The 21,738-nt window shown below is 53.6% G+C and overlaps 1 protein-coding gene across 6 annotated transcripts in view; it reads right to left on the bottom strand.

Annotated features, from left to right (window-relative positions):
* The window catches only part of TOM1L2 (target of myb1 like 2 membrane trafficking protein), a 72,620-nt gene extending 52,400 nt beyond the window's left edge, over nucleotides 1–20,220 (bottom strand). For 4 of the 6 annotated variants that reach the window (XM_043472695.1, XM_043472680.1, XM_043472689.1 and 1 more), the window contains exon 1: nucleotides 20,041–20,220. In XM_043472695.1, coding sequence (XP_043328630.1) covers nucleotides 20,041–20,092 — 52 coding nt within the window. In that variant the 5' untranslated portion in view covers nucleotides 20,093–20,220. The remainder of the gene's footprint in view (nucleotides 1–20,040) is intronic. The other 2 variants (XM_043472711.1, XM_043472703.1) reach the window with 1 other exon arrangement.
* Between the last annotated feature and the right edge of the window lie 1,518 nt (nucleotides 20,221–21,738).

Raw genomic sequence — 21,738 nt, forward strand, 5'->3', positions numbered from 1 at the left:
TGGCCAGGACCCCAAGGGAGGTCCCCTGCACCCCCGTCTGCACACCAGGGGCGAGGCTCTGACCCGCAGGGCAGCAGGGATCAGCTCTGGCCTCTGAGCTCAAGAGCAGGTGGCACAATGCAGCTCCCAGGGTGGGGTGACAGCGACGCCGTGAAGGACCCTGACAGGCAGACTTCCTCTGAAGGACTTGTTTTCCCCCATAATCGAGGCTTTCCAACTGGTCTGACCTCTTCCAGGCTGCAGAGTGAAGCCAGCCTCTCCTCCCACACGCTGCCCACGGTGGGCTCTCAGAGCTGAAAGGAGCTGAAGCCCTCACCTGGGGCTAACCAGCCACCCCAGCGCTCTTCCCACCTGCCACCTAGCACCCTCCCATGCAGGGCGCTAAAGGAAAACACACAAGGGCCAAGCCCAGGCCAGGTCCTCCAAGTCAAATGGACCATGTCACTCTTCTCCCGGGGAGACCAGTCAGTGAGCATGGACGTCAAGGAGAGGCCGGAGATGGAGAGGGAAATGGCAACCCACTCCAGTATTCGTGCCTGGAAAAGCCCATGGACAGAGGAGCCTGGCGGGCTGCAGTCCATGGGGTTACATGACTGAGCATGTGTGCACGAGGGTGGAGGGAGATGGGTTGGTAGCAATAAAGTGGTGGAACTTAAAAAAAAAAAAAAGGAGGCCGGAGGGACATAAGACTGGCACCAAGTCTTACAAAGCCTTCTGTGTGACCCACCCTGGGACAGGCCCTTGAGGGAATAGAACCCAGTTTGGAAACCATCTGCAACCCGTAAAGAAGCAGGGGATCCAGGCCTTGATCAGTAGTGGTCATGAACATCTCGGAGAGACAGCAGAGGCCCCTGCCTCCTTGGGAAATTCAACCTGAACTTGGTCAGACGGAGGTTTATAGGAAACACAGGAACACGTGGCCACATTAGACGACACCATGAGATGCAATCAGCGCAATCCAGGCCGTGGGAAACTCAATAGGGCCAGTGACCTGGTTTCTCCGACATACAAACTGCAGTGAAGCAAACACGGAGGAGGAGCCTACAGGCCAAGAGACAGAAGAGACACACCACCCACCTCAATGTGGAGCTTATCAGAGCCTGTTCAAACAGACTTTAACACAACGGGTAACACGACATCAGGAGACAACTAAAAACATGACTTCCCTGGTGGCTCAGATGGTGAAGAGTCCGCCTGCAATGCAGGAGACCTGGCTTCAATCCCTGGGTTGGGAAGATCCCCCCGAGGAGGAAATGGCAACCCACTCCAGTATTCTTGCCTGGAGAATCCCCATGGACAGGGGAGCCTGGTGGGCTACAGTGCACGGGCTTGCAAAGAGTCAGACACAACTGAGCGACTAAGCACAGCACAGAAACGTGAATGCCGACTGAATAAGCGATATTGACGAATTATTGTTAATTCCTGAAGTACAACAATGGTATTATGGTTGTTTTTAAAAGAGTTCATTTTCAGAGATACACATTGAAATATATGGCTGAAATAATATGATTTGGGGGATTTACTTCAAAATAATACAGGCCAGGAGAGTGAGGAGATGGGCATGTTGACAAAACAGGCCATGAGTTGATCACTGCTGAAGTTACATGAAGGGTTGAACGGAGTTTCATTATACTATTCTCTCTCTTTTTAAAAATGTTTAAAATTCTCCATAACTCAAAGTTTAAAAAGCAAACCCAGGTTTGAAGAAAAGATTGACATATTCAATGTTATTAGAGAAAAGTCAAAGTAAAAACTAGAGGGCAGGGGGAATTCTCTAGCAGTCCAGTGCTTAGGACTCTGGGCCTCCACTGCAGGGGTCACGGGTTCAATCCCTGGTTGGGGAACTTAAGATTGTGCAAGCTGTGCAGTGTGGCCAAAAAAACAAAAACAAAGAAAACAGTTAGAGGGCAGAGATGGCAAATGTAACAGACGTTTCGGTGCAAGAGATACTCAGACTCGATAAACATTCACTAAGTGCCTGCCTTGTGCTGGCCTCTGCAGTGGGCGCCTCACTAACCAGCCGTGTGATCCCGGCCCCTCAGCCTCCTCACTTGTGAAGCGGGATGTTAAGGACTCCGCCTCACGTGCCTGTTACTAAGACGAGATGGAAATGTGCTTACAGATATCGAACACTTAAGAGTAGCATGTGGCCTGCAGCAAAGGCGCTCAAGACCAGCTGTACCCAACTTCACACGACAAACACTCACAGCCTCATTTGGAGCCCAGGCTCCAGAAGCAGCCACCAGCTCGCGAGGGCGGGGGACCAGGGCTGCTAGGAGTATGCGAATGATCATCTGGGAAGAAGCTAGCTCTGACCCTGGATGGAGCCTGGGACTGAGACGAGGCTGGAAGAAGCCAGGAAGAAAAACACCGGAGGCCTCAGAAATGCCACTCTGATGACGTTCAGGGCAAATTCTTCTCCTAATTAAAGACTTGCCTCCACAGCTGTCACTGGGGTGACCTCTCTAATTCAAATAAACAACCACACGGTTTCAGAGGAACAATTTTAACCCCACTTTCCCATAATAAGCATTCTGGATTTCAGCCCAAAGCTTTAGCTGGTTACGTGTGGGGGTCATTCTAACAAATTGTTTTTCTGGCTGGGTCCCAAGAGAGTCCAGCTGTCATTCCAGCAATGAGATGACCGGTTTTGCTTTCCTAACCAAAGCAGGGGCTTCTCCACGGGGCTTGTGAGTCTTACCTGTAAGGTCTATAGCTGCTCGGGCTCTCCACCTTCCCCTAAAACCTGTTCTGGGGCTTGGTTTGGGGAAACTACAGTGGTGAAGGTGGCTATCCAGACGTGACACACCAGGACACACCCCCCCCAAAGAAGAGAACACTTCTCCAGGGTAAAGTCATCCTTGCCCATGCCCCCGGATTGGCCGAGCACCCGGGACGAGCCCCCAGCCCCAGCGATCCTGCTGCTCAGTGACGGAGGTCCAGAGGCCTTGGTGGACGTGTAGGAAGAGGGCTGGATGTGGCCTAAATGTGCCCTTCAAGTCCCTGCCTTGCTCTCCAAGGGCCACAGACAACTGGCTTGTCTGCTCAGCTTCCTCGTTTGATAATGGAGAACCTCTCTGAACAGGGGCACAGAGTCAGACAGGAAGCTGGGTCCTGATCTGGCGATGCTGGCTCCCATTAAGCCGGACCTTCCAGAAGAGGGTTCCGGGTCAGTGGGTCCCCTGCCCGCCGCACTCCTTGCCTGATCTGGGGTGTTTGCGTGTCCAGACCAAGGCACCGGGGAGCAGTGGGACTGGACGAGCCTGGGTCTGATGTCCAGTTCGGCAACATCAACCTCACACATTCCATTCCCAGCAACTTTACAGTTGGAACGTCCACCTCCACAGGTGACCAGTGACCCTCCTGAGCCTCAGAGCTTGCCTCTTCCCACTAGGACTGAGCAGAGAAGGGCTGCTGCGCCCATGTTTGACCTGCCCGCCTAGTTTCTCTCCACTGCAGGGCTGAGTAGCACTAACCGCAGGAGGAGTGGGAAGGAGGTGGGGGATGCAGGCAGGGGTCTGCAGAGACCCCGCACATGGCTGTCAGCTTCCAGGAATCAGCACTGGCTGGAGCGCCAGACAGAGGCAGGACCATGTGAACTTAGTCTGCTGACCCATAACCGGCTCCTTCTCTTCTCGAGGCCACAAAGCTCAGTTCAATGATTAGCCATCACGAAAGGTGGGGGCCGGGGGGTAGTCACACCTGGGCTCAGACTCCTGGCTCTGTAATTCATTTGCCCCAGGAGCTCAGGCATGCTACCTAATCTTGGTTTTTAAACCTCTGTCATTTCATTTGTAAAATGGGGATAGTAGCTGATACCCTGCAGGATATATTATTGAAAGGATGTTCATGATAAAAGCTACCGAGTGCTGAGCAAGTTATGTACAGACACATACTGTCTCATCTAAATCTTAAAACCAGCCTATGAAGGAACTCTGCCCCCGTTTCTATTTTTGCTATTATTTAAAAAAAAAAAAATTTATTTGGCTGTGCTGGGTTCTAGTTGTGGCCCATGTGGGATCTAGATCCCTGACCAGGGATGGAACCTAAGCCCCCTGCTTTGAGAGCTCAGAGTCATAACCATTAGACCACCAAAGAAGTCCCTGCCCCTGGCTTTATTTTTTTCTGAGATAAGATTTTATTGGTTTCAAGTCAGATTCAGTGGGGTCTGATCATTCAGTGATCTTCCTTCCTCTTTTTAAAGTTGAGGGCCCCAAGTTCCAGCCTAAGCCGCTGCCTCAAGGATGGTGTTGAGTGTCCGGCCGAGAGAGCCCTGGGCTCACCTGCCCCAGGCCGTGTGGTCAGAGCCACCTCAGTGCTGGGTGTGCAGCAGGCCGCAGAGGAGAGGGAGCTATGAGGTTCTGGTAAAGGCCTCTCTAAGAGGCCTGCTCGCAGCACCCCTGGGCAGAGAGCGTCCTCACCCACCGGACTGGCGAGAGGACTGGGGCTCATGGAGCCCAACCGGAAGCCCTGACCTTCAGAGACGCGCACATCACAGTCACGTGAGGCCTGGAACCGGCTTCCAAACCCTAAGGTGGGAAGCATCCAGGAGACAGGGTGGGACCAGCCAGCTGGTGAGAACTCCCAGTCAAGGAGCATAGAAGCTCATTACACTGGTTTCCCTATTTATATTTGAAATTCTTCACAGGAAAAACTAAAAACACCGCCTCCTCTCCTGAAGAATGTGTAAGGTGGAGGAGGGTCTCAAAGTGCGTCCCCTGGGATCTGCTGGATGGTAGCTCTGAAGACTGGCCCCTCTCCTGCTCCGCACAGGGCCCAGCCCCCAGGGGACCCGCATGAAGTCTGGAGCAAGGTGGTCTCCACCGAGGACCCCGTGGTGCCAGACAGCCCAACCTGCTGTGGGGGCGGAGGAAGGGTGAGCCCCTGCCCCGGGGTGCCGGGAGGTGTCAGAAGAGGAGCAGACTTGGTGGGGTGCAGAGGCTCCCGGCGGCGGGGGGGGATGGAGGAATGGGGTGGGGTGGTGAGAGCTTGGAGCGGGGCGGAGACCCCCCTCGGCCCCTCAGGATGGGATGCTGCTGCCCCTCTCTGGCAGGCACCCCACATGCTCCTCCCCTGAGATGCATAAGCACCACCCACACACACACATTTAAGACCGCCCAAGATTCCCCCACTTTTTAAAAAATTTTATTGGATTTACAATGTTGTATTAGTTCCAGGGGTACTGCAAAATGAATGAGTTATACATACACATATACCCGCTCTTTTTTAGCTTCTTTTCCCATATAGGTCACTACAGAGCATTGAGTAGAGTTCCCTGTGCTGTCCAGAAGGTCCTTGGCAGTTACCTAGATAGTATATAGTAATGTGTTTATGTCAGTCCAAATCTCCCAGTTTATCTGTCTCCCACCTTGCCCCTGGTAACCATAAGTTTGCTTTCTACATCTGTGACTCTGTTTCTGTTTTGTAAATAAATTCATTTGCCAAGCTTCCCCCTTGACTCTAGACAAGGTTCAAGCCTGACTCCCAGGGTGACTGTCCTCGCTGCCCCCCACTCCAGATCCCCCCAAGACACCCGGAACTGTGTCCTCTCCCAGCCCGCCTCCTCCCTGTAAACCTCTGAGGGGTCCAGCTCCCAGCACCTCCTCACTGGGCCCCACACAGCCTGTGCTGCTCTGGTTTCCGGCTGGGGCAGGGAGAGGCCCCCATCAGTACAATGAGCGATGGAGACCAGATGACCATCATGACCTTTAGTGACTTTTAAGAATGTGGGCCCTGGGGAAGCAGTGGGGGCCGGGGTGGGGGGGTGGCTAAGTCATGGTGCCCGGCTGCTGGGAGGGGCTGCCCGGCGAGCAGAAAGGTGAGGACAACGGGACATAGAGCAGAAGGCTCCCCGACCTCTGCTGAGGCTGCTGAGCTACGGTGCCCTTCATGTGTCCGTAAAGCCCAGGGCCGCAGCAGGCATGCGCAGCGCCTCAACTGCTGTAATGGTTTCCTTCCAAGGGTTCCAACAAATGGAAAATGATAGCGACAGCTTGCCGCTCCCATTACCTCTGTGCCTGCAAACCTAAAGAATATTTATGATCCGTGGGATCAGAGATTTGGTGTCTTAGCAGCAAAGAAAGGTCACGAAATGAACTGACGCAGGCCATCTGCTCTGAGTGGGGACAGAGACACGCCCAGTGCACAGCACCTGCTTCTCCCACACCAGGCACCAAAGGATGCTCTTTATTTAACTTAGAATAAAGCCGACGACCCCCACGAGGGGCAAACACTGCACAAAAACAAGCCGGTGCAAGGGCAGAGTAAGGCCCCTCGGGACGTGGCACTGGTGCCCCTGCCCCCAGCCCCTGTACTAGATGCCGGGTGACAAGGCTTAACGGAGGAGAACAAATGCTCTCGGAGATGTCCCTGTGGTTGCGAGGGAGAGGCACTTCCCTCCTCCTGCATTTTTCATGTGCCTGCTGCCCCTGCATCCCAGCGCCCGCTCCTGACATTACAGCAGATGCCATGGCCGCCGCAGTCATCCTTCATCCTCAGGGGCCAATGGGAACGTACGCTCCCCCGTCCATCAGGGCTGCGGACGCCAGAACAGCTCATCTGACCTTTGTAAATACCAAAGGGTGGGTTTAAGGCACAAAAAGGGAATGCAAGAGTCTTTGGCTTTCCTTTCGAAGATGATTTTATGTCATTAGCCAAGAAACAGGGCCTACAGCAGGAACGCGGTTAAAAATTGGGTAGAAAGAGTCAGATGGGAAGTGAGGTGGCCGCCGACATTCCGGCACACACACGTTCCTTGATGAATTATTTAACATATATTAAAAATATATATGGCTCAGAAATCTCTGGGCCTGGGATTGAAAACAGCGTCAAGCTGGGAATGAACAGCTCTCTGAAAGGACATACGCACAAGCATGCACACACACACACAGAAACAAATGTGGATTCTGATGCCCAGCACCAGCTGGACTCCACCAGACAACAACAAGCTAATCCTGCTGCAAACCACGGATCTGTGTGGAGGTGGGACCAGGAGACAACCCACGTCATAGTGGGCCAAGTTCATTATCAAGCTGCAGCACATACACACCCAGTTTCCTCTCTATTTTTAGCCTGCAAATCTTAGTCAATGTTGATATTTTAGGAGCGAAAGTGACCCCTTAATATTCCAGGGAGATTTTCTTTGCCTGGCTCTGACTCAGCACTGCACAAAACTAGATTCCAAGTAATCTGCATGACTCTGGGTTTTTCCACTTAAAAAAAAAAGTAATTACAGAGAACCCCGAGGACAGAGGACAGAAGGAAAGCCACTCACATTAGCATGCCACCACCCCAGTTCAATGTTTTTATAATGGTTTTACGGAGACAGAACTCAGGTGCCATAAAGTTCACTCTTTGGAAGTATACAGTTCAGAGGACTTCTGTACATTCCCAGACCACTGTAGCCACCACCATCAAACTGCAGGATACTTCTGCCACCCCAAAAGGACCCCTGACCCCTGGCCCCCACACCCACTAACCTGCCCTCTCTGCCCACAGTCTATCCTGGACATGCACGGAAGTAGAATCACACCGCACGTGGCCTTCGGAGTCTGGCTTGTTTGTCAAAGCACCATGTTTTCACCTAACTCGAGTCTTTTAAATATTTTTTAAATTTTATTTTTATTATTTATTTGGCCACCCGGGGTCTTAGTTGCGACATGCAGGATCTTTGATCCTTGTTGTGGTGAACTCCTAGTGCAGCCTGTGGGATCTAGCTCCCCAATCAGGGATCAAACCTGGGCCCCCTGCAGTGGGAGTGCAGTCTTGGCCATTGGACCACCAGGAAAGTCCCCACCTAACTCAGTTTTCATTAGGGCTTTGCTAGTTTCCCTTCCCATCTGAATTCCTACATATTTAAAGTGTAATCCTTTGCTAACTTGGTAAAGTTGAGTAACAATGTGTTACTGACCCTCAGTTGGAACCAGGGGTCCAGAAGCTGAAGGCTTCGGTCTGCTCCTCCGAGTGTGAGCCTATCATACTGGTTTAATTGTAACAGAAGGAACCTGGGGGTTAGGAAGACTGCACAGGCTGCCAGCCACAGGACAACCAGCACCACATGCAGTCTGCCCAAGAACAGAACCCAGAACCCCGAGCTGAACAGGAGGGCAAGCCGCCACCCACGGAGCACTGTGCAAATGTCAGGGGTTAACTGTACGCCCCTAAATTCATATACTGAGTGTGGCTGCGCCTGGGGGGGGGGGGTCAAGAGAAACCAACCCTGCTGACACCTTGACCTTGGACATTCAGCCTCCAGCTTCTCCACATCCTTGCCTGCACTTGCTTTGCCCTGGGGTTTTGTCAGTAGCCATCCTCGAGGGTGTGAGGAGGCTGCACACTTTTGGGTATGTCACTGAGCACCACAGAGACTCAGGGCAGGAGGCGCAAGGGGAGGAATGAAGAGCTCCACGAAGGGTCCCGGGCAGTGTGTACATTTCTCAGTGGCTCCTGTTTGCTGAGCGATGCCGCATGGTTGGTGCTGTCACAAAATTGCTTTCTGGGAGGGAGGATGGCCACCAGGCCCTAGGGATTTAGGGGCAGTAATGAAACACAGGGAATTGGGGTGGCTTGCAGCTGAGTGACAGAGCAGAAATCACAGCCCTCAGTTGGGCAGGTGGGCAGCAGCATCCTGGGCCTTCATCAGCAGTACCCTCCGGGGTCGGAGGGCTCCCAAGAGGCACCAGGAACCTGACTGTGGAGGATAGGTAGGAGCTGGCCAGAAAGAGAGAAGGGAGTTGGCAGAAGGAGCCTTTCAGCTTGAACTTCATCAAATGCCCACATGAGGGACCATCCTGAGGGGTCTTCAGTTTCACACCTTCAGAAGCTTAGGGAGAGGGCGTGAATGGTACCCACCTCAGAGTCCCTGAGGATGGGACAGGGCAGGTCAAAAGGGGGCAGACTCTGGGGTCTGGCCTCCACGACGCCCTGGCAGCTCCACCTTGGTGGTCAGGGGCTGCCTCTGAGGGAGCAGCAGGGTCCTCCTGGTGCCCCAAGTGTGGGGTGGAGGGTCTACCCACAGAGAGCCGCATCCATAGCCCTGCTCATGAGACAAGAGGTCTGTGTGAAGTAAAATAATATGTGTGCATCCGTGTTTAAAAATCAGACAACATGGACAGGACACAAGTCACCTTGTGTAAAGTGTGAGGTCCCCTGCCCCGTGGCCCCATCTGCTGCTGAGTGTGGGTCTTGCTCCATGAAGCTCATGGTGTAATGGGATCCGACCCCGGGTCTCACTTTACACCCACTTGTGCACCTGGCTGTGTGCCCGCCCCCGGGGGGCACACACCATCCTCCTTGGGGAGCTGGGATTCTGTCCTCAGAAAACAGCTATGGCCGCACGTGCGTCCACCTGCCATTTCTGTGGATCAGGTCCCTAGAGGGCAAGCCTGGGTCAGGTCATACAGCATCTGAAATTCCAACAGTGACGTCAGTTCCCCTCCAGAAAGGTGTAGTACTGGACGCCCTCTCCGGCCATACTCCCATGAGCCGGCCCCGCAGGACCAGGATGAAGGGCTGGGTGTGGGCAAGGGGAATGGTCCTGCCCTCAGGGCTCCCAGTGGAGTCTGGATGAAGAGCCCCTTCCCTCAGCTCAGAGGTCCCCTCCACACTCAGATCTGTGCCAGGACGGACACATGAAGACAGTTCCCAGGGAGTGACTGGGGCACCTGAGTGGCTTTCTGAGACGTGCACACACCACCCAAGACCCTGGTGCTCCGCCTTCCTCCAGACATATGTCCTGCACTGAGTTCTGAATAGCACTGAGTCTCTGAGGGCTCAGTCACACCCCAGAAGTGTGCGCCCTCCTTACACCCTTGAGGATGGCTCCATCAGAACACCAGGACATAATAAGTGCAGGCGAGAATGAGGAGAGACTGGAGCCCCTTGTGCACTGCTGGTGGGGGTGGAAAATGGTACAGCCACTGTGGAAACAGTATGGAGCCTCCTAAAAAAAAAAACAGAAACAGAACTACCACATGGCCACATTACACAGCAAGTCTACTGCCGAGTACGTACTCCAAAGAACTGAAAGCAGGGTCTCAAAGAGAAACCTGCACACCACGTTCACAGCGGCAGCAGGTGCAGGCAACCCATGTTCAAAAACAGATGGATGGATACACAACACGGCCTATACATTCAATGGAGTGTTGTGTGTATTCAGTCGCTCCGTCATGTCTCACTCTTTGCGACCCCATGGACTGTGGCCTGCCAGGCTCCTCTGTCCATGGGATTCTCCAAGCAAGAACACTGGAGTAGGGAGCCATTCCCAGTCACAAAAAGACATACTGTTTGATTCCACTTATATGAGGTCCCTAGAGTCATCACATTCATAGAGACAAAAAATAGAAGGGTGGGTGTCAGGGGCTTGGGGAAAGGGGGGGATAAGAGTTACTGTTTAATGGGGACAGAGTTTCAGTTTTGCAAGAAGAAGGGTTCTGGACGTGGATGTTCTTAATGCCACTGAGATGTTCACTGAAAAATGATGCGGATGGCGAGTTTTGTGTCATGTAATTTTTGCCCAATTTTTAAAATATTTATTTTTATTTATTTATTTGGCTGTGATGGGTCTTAGTTGTGGCACATGGGATCTTCAATCTTCATTGCGGCGTGTGGGATCCAGCTCCCTGACCAGGGATAGAACCTGAACTTCTGCATTGGGCTCACAGAGTCTTAGTCACTGGGCCACCAGGGGAAGTCCCAGCACAATTATTTTTTTTTTAAGTTCGCAGAGCATTGTTCATTGCCCATGAAAGCGAATCATGGAGGCTAAAAGTATTAAGAAAACTAAAAGCTCCTTTGATTCAGGCCTTAAGTTTCAGATGTAGAAATGAACTTGTTCAACTTGCCCTTGTTACAGGAGTAAATGGGCTGGACGTGACCTTTCCAGAGTCACATGACATTCAGTGAAGGACTCCGGCCAGCCGGGACTGCCTGCGTCCTGCCTGGGAGCAGCCCCTCTGTTCTGGACAGGAGCCAGAAAAAGCAGGTAAAACATAAGAGCAAAGAGGAGTTTATGAACTAACTTTTTCAACCAAACCTGGAACTACCCAGTCCCATGTGATTAGACTAAACACGATTAACTAAACATGATTTAGCCACGTCAATCAGAATGCAGAATCTTAGCTTCCCAACCAGGGATCAAACACGTACACCCTGTAGTGGTGGAAGTGAGGAGCCTTAACCACTGGACCACCAGGAAAGGCCCAGAAAGTTCATCTTCATGAGTCAGAGTCTTTGATGACGTGATGGATGATGAACTCCTGACCTCCCTCACCCCCCTGTGGACCCAAACACCCAGGTGACTGGCAGAGCCCAAGGTCAGGAGAAGCCACCGGGCCCTTCCCCAGTGGCACCAGGCCTCACCGGTCAAGGTCTCTCTTAGGACACAACGAGACACACGCATTTGACCTTTGGCCCAGTTCCCAGCCCATGGCTCCTGACACCCTTGGACCCTCCAGAGCCGAGAGTACCCAGTGGTGGCCAGCCCGGGGCAGCTGCATGATGGAGCTGGATGCCAGAGAGACTGCCAGCAAAGGAAGGTGACTTATGAGTCATGCTGGCAAATCCTCAAATCTGGGCAGGGGTTCACAGGAATCCCCATCCACAGCCAGTTGGTCAGAAGTGCTGGTATCAAGCGGGAGTGGTCAGTGAGGCTGAGCCCTTACCTGGGGGCCTGTGACAACCATGGGCAGGCAGGTCAGAGTACATTGAACTGGACTGGATTGAGGATACCAGCTGGTGTCAGAATTGACCAGTGTCTGGTAAAACCCACACGTCTGGAGTCAGAGGTGTTGTCTGTATAAGAACAGCACAGACCCACCTCTTTGGGCCTCCGTTTCCTCCCCTGTAAGGGCGAGGTGTTTGAGCCAAAGGTCACGAAGGCCCTTCCAGAGAGTTGGGTGACCCTCAGAACTGCTGGTTAAAGGGTTTCCAGAGTTAGCAGGAAGGAAACTCCCTCTCTGGAGGCTGACACCAGGCTCGTCCCTCCCCAGGCTGCATCTCCTGCCTAGAGCTGGAGCTCAAGCATGTCTCTCTTGGGAGCAGCAGAGACCTCCATGGCATTGACCCCAAGCCCAGGTATGTCCCAGCTCCCAGAGGCGTGGGGCCCAATCCCCTGAGATGAGGAACCAACCTCCCTCCTTACTCTCCACTCTAAACCAAAACCCCAGAAAAAATTCTGAACGCACCTTCCAGAAGACAAGGTCTGTGCTTCATTCACAATTAAAGCAGCAGCTGGTGAGCCTGGAAAGAAAGCTGGCCACACGGAGAACTCGTGTGTGTCCACCCCTCTTCCTCCTCCCGACACTGCAGATCCAAAGCACATCCGAGGAGAATGGAACCCCAGGAAGACCTGGGTGTGCAGTGAGAAAGTACTGCTTCTCGCCAAACTCCCCAGAAACTGGGAGGACGAGGACGCGTTGCCCCGAGTCATCTTGGACCCGGGTGAACAACAAGTGATGCTCAGATGGGTCAGAATTTGAGACGACCAGTTCCACACTTTGAGCTGCAAGCACATTCACTCAACTCCACAGACAACCCTGGTTTAGGGGTAGGGACTCACAGACTGGGCGCAAGTCCCTGGTCTGCCACTGGCAATCACAGGCCCCTGGGAAGGACTTGCCTCCTGAGCCTTGGCCTCCTCTTCCATCACACGTGAGCAACAGTGCCGCCTCGCGGGGTTGCTGCCTGTGGGGCTCTCAACCAGCACCTGGTGAGGAGTCAGGCCGACCAGCCCCACCAGTATCACCCTGCCTATCCTCAGGGCACATGCCAGACCCTCTGAGAACAAGGGCAGGAAACCAAAGGCACCGGCAGCCACAGAGAAACAGATACACCGCGCTTCACCAAGAGACCTAAACAGCAGAGTAGAAGGACAAATCTAGTATCTAATAAGGGACTACTATCCAAAATATGGAGAGAACTCCTAAAACTCCTCAACGACAGAAGTAACCTGCTTTCAAAAATGTGCAAAGGTTCCGAATAGCCCTTTCTCCAAAGATTTACAGATGGACAATCACCATGTGAAAAGGTGCTTAATATCAACTGAAAACTACGGTGAGGGACTTCCCTGGTGGTCCAGGGGCTTAGACTCCATGCTTCTATTGCAAGGGGCCCGGTGTGATCCCTGGCCACAAGGGAGATCCTGCATGCCACCCTGCATAGTGAAAAAAATAAATAAAAACAAAAAACTGCAGCGAGATACCACTTCACACCCATTTAGATATAAAAAAAAAAAAAAAAAGACAGCTGTTGGCGAGAAAGTGGGGAAACTGGAACCCTACACATAGCTAGTAGGAAGGTAGAAAGGTACAGTCACGGTGAAGGGGCACAGATCGCAGTCATCCCACTTCGGGTTTGTATCCAAAACAACTGAAAGCAGGGACACAAACACAAACACGGGATATCTGCTCACCCGTATTCGCAGCAGCACTATTCACAATGGCCCAAAAGTGGAAGCAACCCGAGTGTCCACTGATGGACAAGTGAATGCACAAAATGAGTTCTATACACACAACGGAGGAGTATTTGGTCTTAAAAAGGAAGGAGATTCTGACACAGGCTCCTCCAACATGAGTGAATCTTGAAGACACTCTGCGGAGTGAACAAGACAGTCACAAGAGGACAGACACTGCCGGATTCCTTCACAGGAGATGCCTGGAGTGGTCAGGTTCACATAGAAAGTAGAAGGGTGGGGGCCAGGGCCTGGGGAGGAACAGCAAGTTAGGGGTGGGGGACAGAGTTCAGTCTGGGAAGACAAGAAAGTTCTGAGGATGATGGTAGGGATGGCCACAGAACAACGTGCATGTACTTAATGCCACTGAACATTATAAAATGGTCAGAATGGTAAATGTGTGCTATGCATGTTTTTCTACAATTTTTAAGAAGTAAATAAATAGGAACAAATAAAAAACAAGTGCCGTCATGGAGCATGAGTCTGAATGATGCCTGGCAAGAACGGTAACGTGATGACATATTTCACTAAGAAAAAGTGGCAGGGCAGCCTGCTTGTCACACACATCCCTTCCCTGGATCCAGTCAGTGGATCCACACGCAGGCAGTTGCACACAGAGCTGAGACAGGACTGACTCCGACCCCAAACACAAGGTGCCCATGTCAGAAGAGAACAAGCAGGCATAGGGCACCCAGGAGGCTCCGGAACACACAACGGGTCAGCAAAGGCCCCTTCTCTAGGGACCTGGCCAGGCTCACGCACGGGCCACAGAGTTGCAGCACAGAGCTCTGGAGCCCCGCCCCTCCCTGAGGAGCCGCCCTGAGCAAGGCCCGCAGCTCCTCTAAGCCTCCAGGTGCTCGTCTGTAAAACGGACATGACGCCACTGACTAACTGGAGTTTCCCCGAGAAAAAGTGTTACATGAGATACTGTGTGGATGGCACTTCACAAGGTGTCCTACTTTGCCGTGCAGGGCCAGAAAATGATGGCCATTATTTTTAGCTTTGATAGATGCTGAAAACAAGCCTGAGAGAGAGGACCTTTAGAGTGAGTAATGTACAGAGCGGACTCTACTGCGTGCTGAGAAGATCATGGGGGAAACAGAAGGTATCCATCCTGCCCTGAGGAAGATAAGGCCATAAACAGGACGGGACTCGCAAACAACAGGAAACAGCATGGCAGGAGGAAGCGGCAGCGTGTGAACTGTGCTGGGCACTCACTCACATTCCCTCCGCAGTGCACGAGCCAGACAACATACGCAGGCGTTCAGAGGAGACACGGCACCACAGGCAGGGTGGTCTCGGAAGGCTGCTTGGAGGAAGTGGTGAGGGCTGACAGCCAGAGGCTTGAGGGCTAAATCGAGGAGATCAGAGACTCTTCTAGGTAAGGGGGGTTCGGGGGAGCAGTGAAATAGGCACCAAGGCCAAGGCTGGTTTTTAACAGGCCTCTCCTCAGGCCACAACGAGCTGGATCAGCACGCTATTTTCTGTCTTTGCAGACTAGTAGGTTAACCTGAAAATTCTGAGTGACGTATCTCCTAGGTCAAGAGCAACAATGCTTAACTGATGCCCCTCTGGGCATTTATACCCCCTCCCTTACCTGACACCCACTCGCTCAAAAAGCAGGCATGTTATACAGAAATTACTTCCCTGGTGGCTCAGATGGTAAAGAGTTCACCTGCAATGTGGGAGATCTGGGTTCAATCCCTGGGTTGGGAAGATCCCCTGGAGGAGGAAATGGCAACCCACTCCAGTATTCTTGCCTGGAGAATCCCGTGGATAGAGGAGCCTGGCAGGCTACGGTCCACGGGGTCGCAAAGAGTCAGACACGACTGAGCGACAGCACAGCACAGCACGTCATACAGAAATAGGCTAAGAGCAGTCACACAACGCTGCCTCTCCAAGGCCTGAGAAAACGAAGATGAAGCACACAGCACTCTACTTACTCCACTCACTCTGTGAGATGAGGAGAATCTCAAAGGATTTATAAGAAAGCACATTATAGTGATCTTTCCCCCTTTCCATAAGTGTATGTTCTCAAGCTTTCCGCAGAGGTCTGCACTGGGTCTTTAAAGCACCTGCTCATAGCCCCAGCACACCCTCTAAGCAGGGCAGCCCCCTGGCCAGGTCCTGGGAGCCTCTCAGCTCGGGTCTGAGTATCCAAGCGTGGAAAGCAGGGGGACGTGAGCAGGCTGGTTACCCTACAACCGTCCCAGCAGTTAAGGATGGGTGCTCTCAGAACCCCAGACTTCCACCCGTGCTCTGCCCACCCGCCTCAGCAGGTGTCCTCTCATCTCTCTGGGGGCTCCTGGGGAGGGCCCTACCCCAGACCTCAGGGAACTGGCACTATGTGCGCTGACTCCCTCGTCGGACCCCGGCTCTGCACAGTGGAGGCTTTCACAGTAAGACAGAGGTGGCCTTTTGGCAGCTGCCAAGGGGACCCTCCCGGCCTCTGTAATGACAGCAGGGCCACTCCCCTCCCTAGAAATCATCCATGGCTCCTCAGTGCCGCCAAGAGAAGGGTCCAAACCATGCGGCAACACTGGAAGCCTCGTCAATCAGGCCTGACACCGTCTGCCTGGCCTCTCCCTGCTCTCCCGGCTGATCTTACCCCTACCCCTCCACAACCAGCCTTTGCTCAGAGTGCCCTCCAAGCCTCCTTCTTCTCTCCGATAGGAGCCAAATCCCACCCCCTGAGCGCCAGGTTCCTCCAGCCCCCGGGGTGACCCTCCTCATCGCCGCCATCCCCCAGGACAGCAGCTGCAGAGTCAGGTCCCATCCGCAAAGCGGAAAGAGTAGCACGCTCACAGCGGTGTTGTAAGAACTAAAACAGCACAAGATACACAGCATACCTACTGTGGTCTCTGGCACACGGTAAGCCAGCACCCATCTCTAAAACAGCAAAACCATTAACCACTATTACTGCTGCTGGAGATGATCCCTCCTGTCCTGTTTCCTTACTTCATTTATCTCTCCAATCTGCTGCCAACACTTGCCATCTTATCTGATTTAGGTCCCTGTCTCAGCTCCCTTACTAGACTGAACATCCTAGCAAGTGTTTAGCGTGGTGCATACAGAGAGGTGACAGAACCACCAAATGCATGAATGATTCTAAATAATCAACCTTATAGTCTGTCCACAAGAAAACTCACATTTACTGTTTGAAGAAAGATTAAGAAGCGATTAAAGGAGCAGAACTTTTCATCAAAAGCAACAGTTCTCAAAGTGTGGTCTCCAGACCCACAGTGTCAGCATCCTCAGACCTTAATAGCCCACCCCAACTGACCCCACCACCAGCTTCGAGCAGCTCTCTGGGGATTCTGAGGACTCTGACTCGCGGGGTCTGCAGAGCAAGAAGCAACATGGCAGCACAGAATGAAGCCCAGATCAGGACGGGATTTTTCGCCGGACTCTGGCCTTGACCTGGCAGAAGTCTTTTAACCTCCGGGAGCTCCAGTTTCTTAGAATCGATACAGGGATGATCATCACACTCAGGATTCAGGGAGATCCCATGTGCAGTTCACACCAAGTAGGTGCTTAAAAACTGTAAGTTCCTTCCCATTCTCATCCTGTCTATCTCACAGGGTTGGGAAGACTAAATAAAACCCCAAAGCCGCCCCCTCACAGTGGGTAACTAACTCCTCTCGAAACAAACACCTCGGCTCATCAAGCTCACAGCCATCTCCGGAGACGGGGAGGCTCCCGCAGCAGTCAAGACCCCATATCACCCAGGCCCCAGACACTGACCCTGCAGCGAGCAGGAGGGAGCTGGTCCTCCAACACTCAGGTCAGGATTAACTAACTCCTCACTGATCTCATCTAAATGAATCCAAACTTTACTCCTGGAAAATGATGATCTGAAAATGTTTTCCAGCCAACACAGGAGAGCTGTGGACCTGCCAAGCGCCCTGGATCTGGCTTGTGGTTCCCGGACACAACAACCGTTAACACAGGACCCTCTGAAACCCGATTCAAAAGAGCATCAGGTGGCACAAGGAAGCATTCAGTCTTCCTGGGTGCTTCTTGGCCGCTTACACCACAGTGCCTCCGGGCTTGAAGCTGTGGCCTCTACTCGAGAACCACCTCCCAGGACAACGGGCAGCACAGAGACCGGAAAGCCCTGGAAACCACGTCAGATGTCAGCTGGGGCATGACTGCCAGTTCTCCATGTGTCTGACCCAACAGTGCCGGGAAGCATGTGGTAGGCCAGGCCCCAGGCAGGCTAAAGGCCAATCCACCGACCCCCAGACAGTGAGCCCAAGGTTCTGCGGCTCACGACACCTGGGCAGGTGCCTTACTGCTACAGAAGGCCCCTCAGAGCAGCTTTTTAACATCTATATCCTGGGGCCTGGCACCCAGCACCCTCTCAACATGCCTGCTGAATTAGATGGATGGGGTGAGTTAGGTACAAGCCCCAGCAGCTGTTGAGGGAGGAAAACGAGGTCCAGAGAGACTGAGAGTTGAGGTCAGTAAAGAATGTGGCCTCGACGTCACCCACCCAGGACAGGGCTCTATCCTGGGCCCAAACCCAACTTGCCCCCATCCCCCGCAGCCACCTCTGCTCCACTTGGACAGGGGACCACAGAGGGGTCCACGCCGCCACTTGCCTCCTCCACCTGTCCCCGGCACAGGGGCCTCTTCTCTGTGAGTGAGGTTCCTTCCCCTTCCTCACCAACGGCCCAGGCCCAGCACCTCTCAGTGTGCTGGCCTCCTGACAGCTCTCCTGTCCCCACAAGGCGACTCGGCACTGGCTATGGTGGCCTTCTGTTGGTCACCACTGTCCCCCGAGTCTCTGTTCCCTCTGGTGACCCCATCAACCCTTTGAGCGCTGGGAGAGCTCTGCAGGCTGTCCTTCCGCCCCACTAAGCCTCAGTTTCCTCATCCTAAAGTGAGAAGGATAATAACACCATGCAGAACAGCTCCAGGAGAAAGTCATGGTGGTCAAATTGCTTCGTGTGAGGTAAACCTGCTGCTCCTACTAGCCAGCTTTGTTGCTGGGGTTTCACTCTTTCATCTCCCTCCCTTCTACCAACCCCTGGCACATATACTTCTCAAGAACACCAACAGCACTAAATGTCATGAGGGTCACTTTTACACTTCATCCCAAAAGCACAGAACACACGTTGGAACCTATTCTGGCCTCTAATCACTTATCTGAACTGAGCTATGAAACTCCCAAGGCCTCACCTGCTGGCTCAGTGGCTGGTGACAAAGGGGCCCCATTCTCTTCATGGTCAAGTGTCCTAAGGGATGGTGGACTTGGGGCCTGGTCACAGATGGGCCTGCGGTCCCCCATCTCCTCTCCAAAGTGGAGATGAGTCAATCTCCCCACCCCCGACCAGAGCAAACTGAAAAGCTCAGGAGGACTGCACCACTTTCCGGGGCCCCACAGCTGAAATAGGCAAAGCAACATTCACTCCAGGTCCTCCTGAGTGAAGCATCATGCTCTTTTCATTACCCACCCGTACGTCCCTTATGTTTGTATATTTTAAAATCTCCTTTAACTTATACCCCTCATCAGCTACCTTGGTGTTTCAAAGGTAGTAACAGAGCCTCCTATTATAAAGGAGACAGAAAAGGAAAAAAAAAAAAAATCCCCCCAAGTTTACTGGCTCCCTCCCACAACTGCCTGGAATTCAATACCAGAAATGAGTTTCTGGAATACAGATGCTGTGAAAGAGCACCTGAGGAAGAAGAAATTGGGGTGGGAACCTCCAGAAAGGCAGGAAAAGACCCTCCAGGGTCCAGTGTCCATCACCCCTTATCAGAGACCCTATACCAGTGAGCAATGGGTGCCAGTCAGCCAACGGGAGAGGCTTCAATAATTTCACAGGCCCACTAAAGGCTGAAAAGTAAGCTGGAAATTTACAAAGCAGGAAATAGGCAAATCACTCCAGCCTAATCTAGCCAGGCCCATAAGGACGCCAAAGGTCCCTGCTCATAGAAGGCGTTTTACCAGTCCTTCCACCAACCAGGAGGAACCCAGTTTTAAAAGAAACCAATCCACATTCTTGATAGATCACGCCTGGCGTGAGCTCCCGCCTTGGGTGAAAAGGCACGTTGCTCGTCAGTCAGGAAATTTCACTAGGCGGGCCTCTGGTGGTCCTTCACCTCCACCTCGGGCTTCCTCACCGGAATGCTGGTCATCCCGGTGCCCAGGGCCCCAAGGGTTTGCACTGCCGAGTACTCCCCTCTCCACCTGCCCCCAGAAGGCCGGCGTCTGCAGACTTGAGGACTGGGAAGCGACAGCCACCAGGAAGGCAGTGGCCCCAGGGACTGAGGACCACCTCTGACAGACGGAACTTCAGACCTGACAGGGCAGCGACTCGCACAAGGTCACGGGGAGAGTAGGCGGCAAGGCTCCCAGGCCCGGGATCCGGTCTTCAGCCGGCACGGCCGCCCCCACCCCCGCCAGCCTTCCCAGGGGCGCGCCGGCCTCCCGCTCCCCGCCGCTGAGAGTGGCTTAGCCCGGCGGGCCCGGGGCAGGGAGCCCGCTGGGACCGCGGCGGCCGGGCTGAGGCGCGGGGCCGGGCCCCTCCGCGCACGAACGCGCGGAGCACCGCCCAGGCCTCGGGACGCCGCGGTGGGGGCCTTACCGAGGCACTGCCCCACCGGCGTGCTGAACGGGTTCCCCAGGAGGAACTCCATCTTGGGCGGACGGCTCGGCAGCGGCCCGCGCGCGTCAGCCGCCGGGTCTCCGCGTCCGCTGCCGCGCTCCCGGCCTGACTGACACTTGCCCGGGCCCAACCCTCTGGAACGCCGGTGCCCGCCGCTGGCCCCACCCCACCTGTCCCTACTGGGCGAGAACTGTCTTGCCCTCTTCCGATTGGTAACCACACCACCCTACGCGAAGTCCCGCCCACCCCGCGGCGTCCGATTGGACTGGGTGGCTAGCTAAGTCACAGGAATTTCCGTCACCTCCCCTGGCCCGCCTCCCGACGAGAGTCTGTGTATTTTGATTCATTTATGTACTGGTCAATCGAGTAAATCCTTAATGTTACTGGACAAGAATCAAATCATTCACTCAAAAAGCGGGCAGGGGAGGGCGGGGCTAGTAAGTTCCCCGCCCATAGAGAGTGCTGAGTGGACAAACATTTGTTTTCTCTAAGGCTGGTTGGTGCTGGGTGACATTCCCCGCCCAGAAATATGATCACGTGGAAGTCAACTTTCACCCAGGATGTCTACTCCCTGACTTCCCCCTAGCAACGGAGTGCGGCGCTTGGTTCTCCTAGCAACCCAGCTCAGCTACCAGGGGCAGGTGGCGGACTGTGCCAGAGACGCTGAGACCCCGGAGCCGAGAGGCTGCTGAAGGACTTGACCTTTTCACGGAGGAGCCTGCTGGCCTCCCCACGCCAGTCAGGGCTTTCAGGCCTCGTGGGGAGAGAAGCTCGGGAAGCGTTTCCTATGGGCGCAGGCCCCAACGAGACCTTTAAGGTCCCACCCCAGGCCTCCGGGCCAGAGAGAGGTACCCGGCCCACTGATCCCTCTTCAGGAGGACATCACTCACCTCTTCCTTAGAGCTACCCTTCCTCTTAGTGAAGGGTTTTGGCTTGGAACGTGGATGCCCCGTCAGCAGCTCCCTTCCCGGGCCTCAGTTTCCCTGTCTGGACAGTCAGGGCAATAAGGCTCCCTTCTCTGCTGGCTCCCAGACCAGACCTGTAATTTGATCATGAACGTTACTCCAGAGCGCGGTGAGCACTCAGAAGAGGGTGGGTTTTCTCTTATCAACTCACGGCCAATAGGGGCTCCATTTTCCAGGTCCTGTTGATGCCAAGTCCTTGTTTCGCTGGACGATTCAGGATCTGGTTCTCTGTGAGGAGGTGTAAGGCTCTTGGCTGTTCTCCCCACCCACAACAACACTACTGTCAGGCAAGTCAACAGCAGCCCCGGCTGGGTGGGGAAGTACTGATAAACCCCCCAGGGGAGGATTGTCCTGGTTTTGGGCCAAACCTGGAACAGTTATGAGAAATAGTGTGAACTGTGACCATGACTCACAGCGTGGGGGTGCAGTTGAGTCTGATTAAGAGCCTGAGCTCTGCATGCCTGACCTCCTGCCTCTGCATGCACGGGATGTGTCTGTCAGCGTGGGTGTCACTTGACCTCCTTAACCAGCTTCCATTTTCTTACCTGAAAACTGCAGAGTCAGTCCCTCACATAAACTACGTTTCTAGAGGTCTCTCAAACCCACTTCTTACCTGCAACCCAGTCACCTCTCGACTCTTGACATTCTCAGTGCAACAAGCCAGAATGAGCTTCTTCAAATTAAACTCTGACCACGTCACTGTCCTTATCAT

The sequence above is a fragment of the Cervus canadensis genome, chromosome 1 (genome assembly GCF_019320065.1).
Source record: "Cervus canadensis isolate Bull #8, Minnesota chromosome 1, ASM1932006v1, whole genome shotgun sequence".
Taxonomy (NCBI): domain Eukaryota; kingdom Metazoa; phylum Chordata; class Mammalia; order Artiodactyla; family Cervidae; genus Cervus; species Cervus canadensis.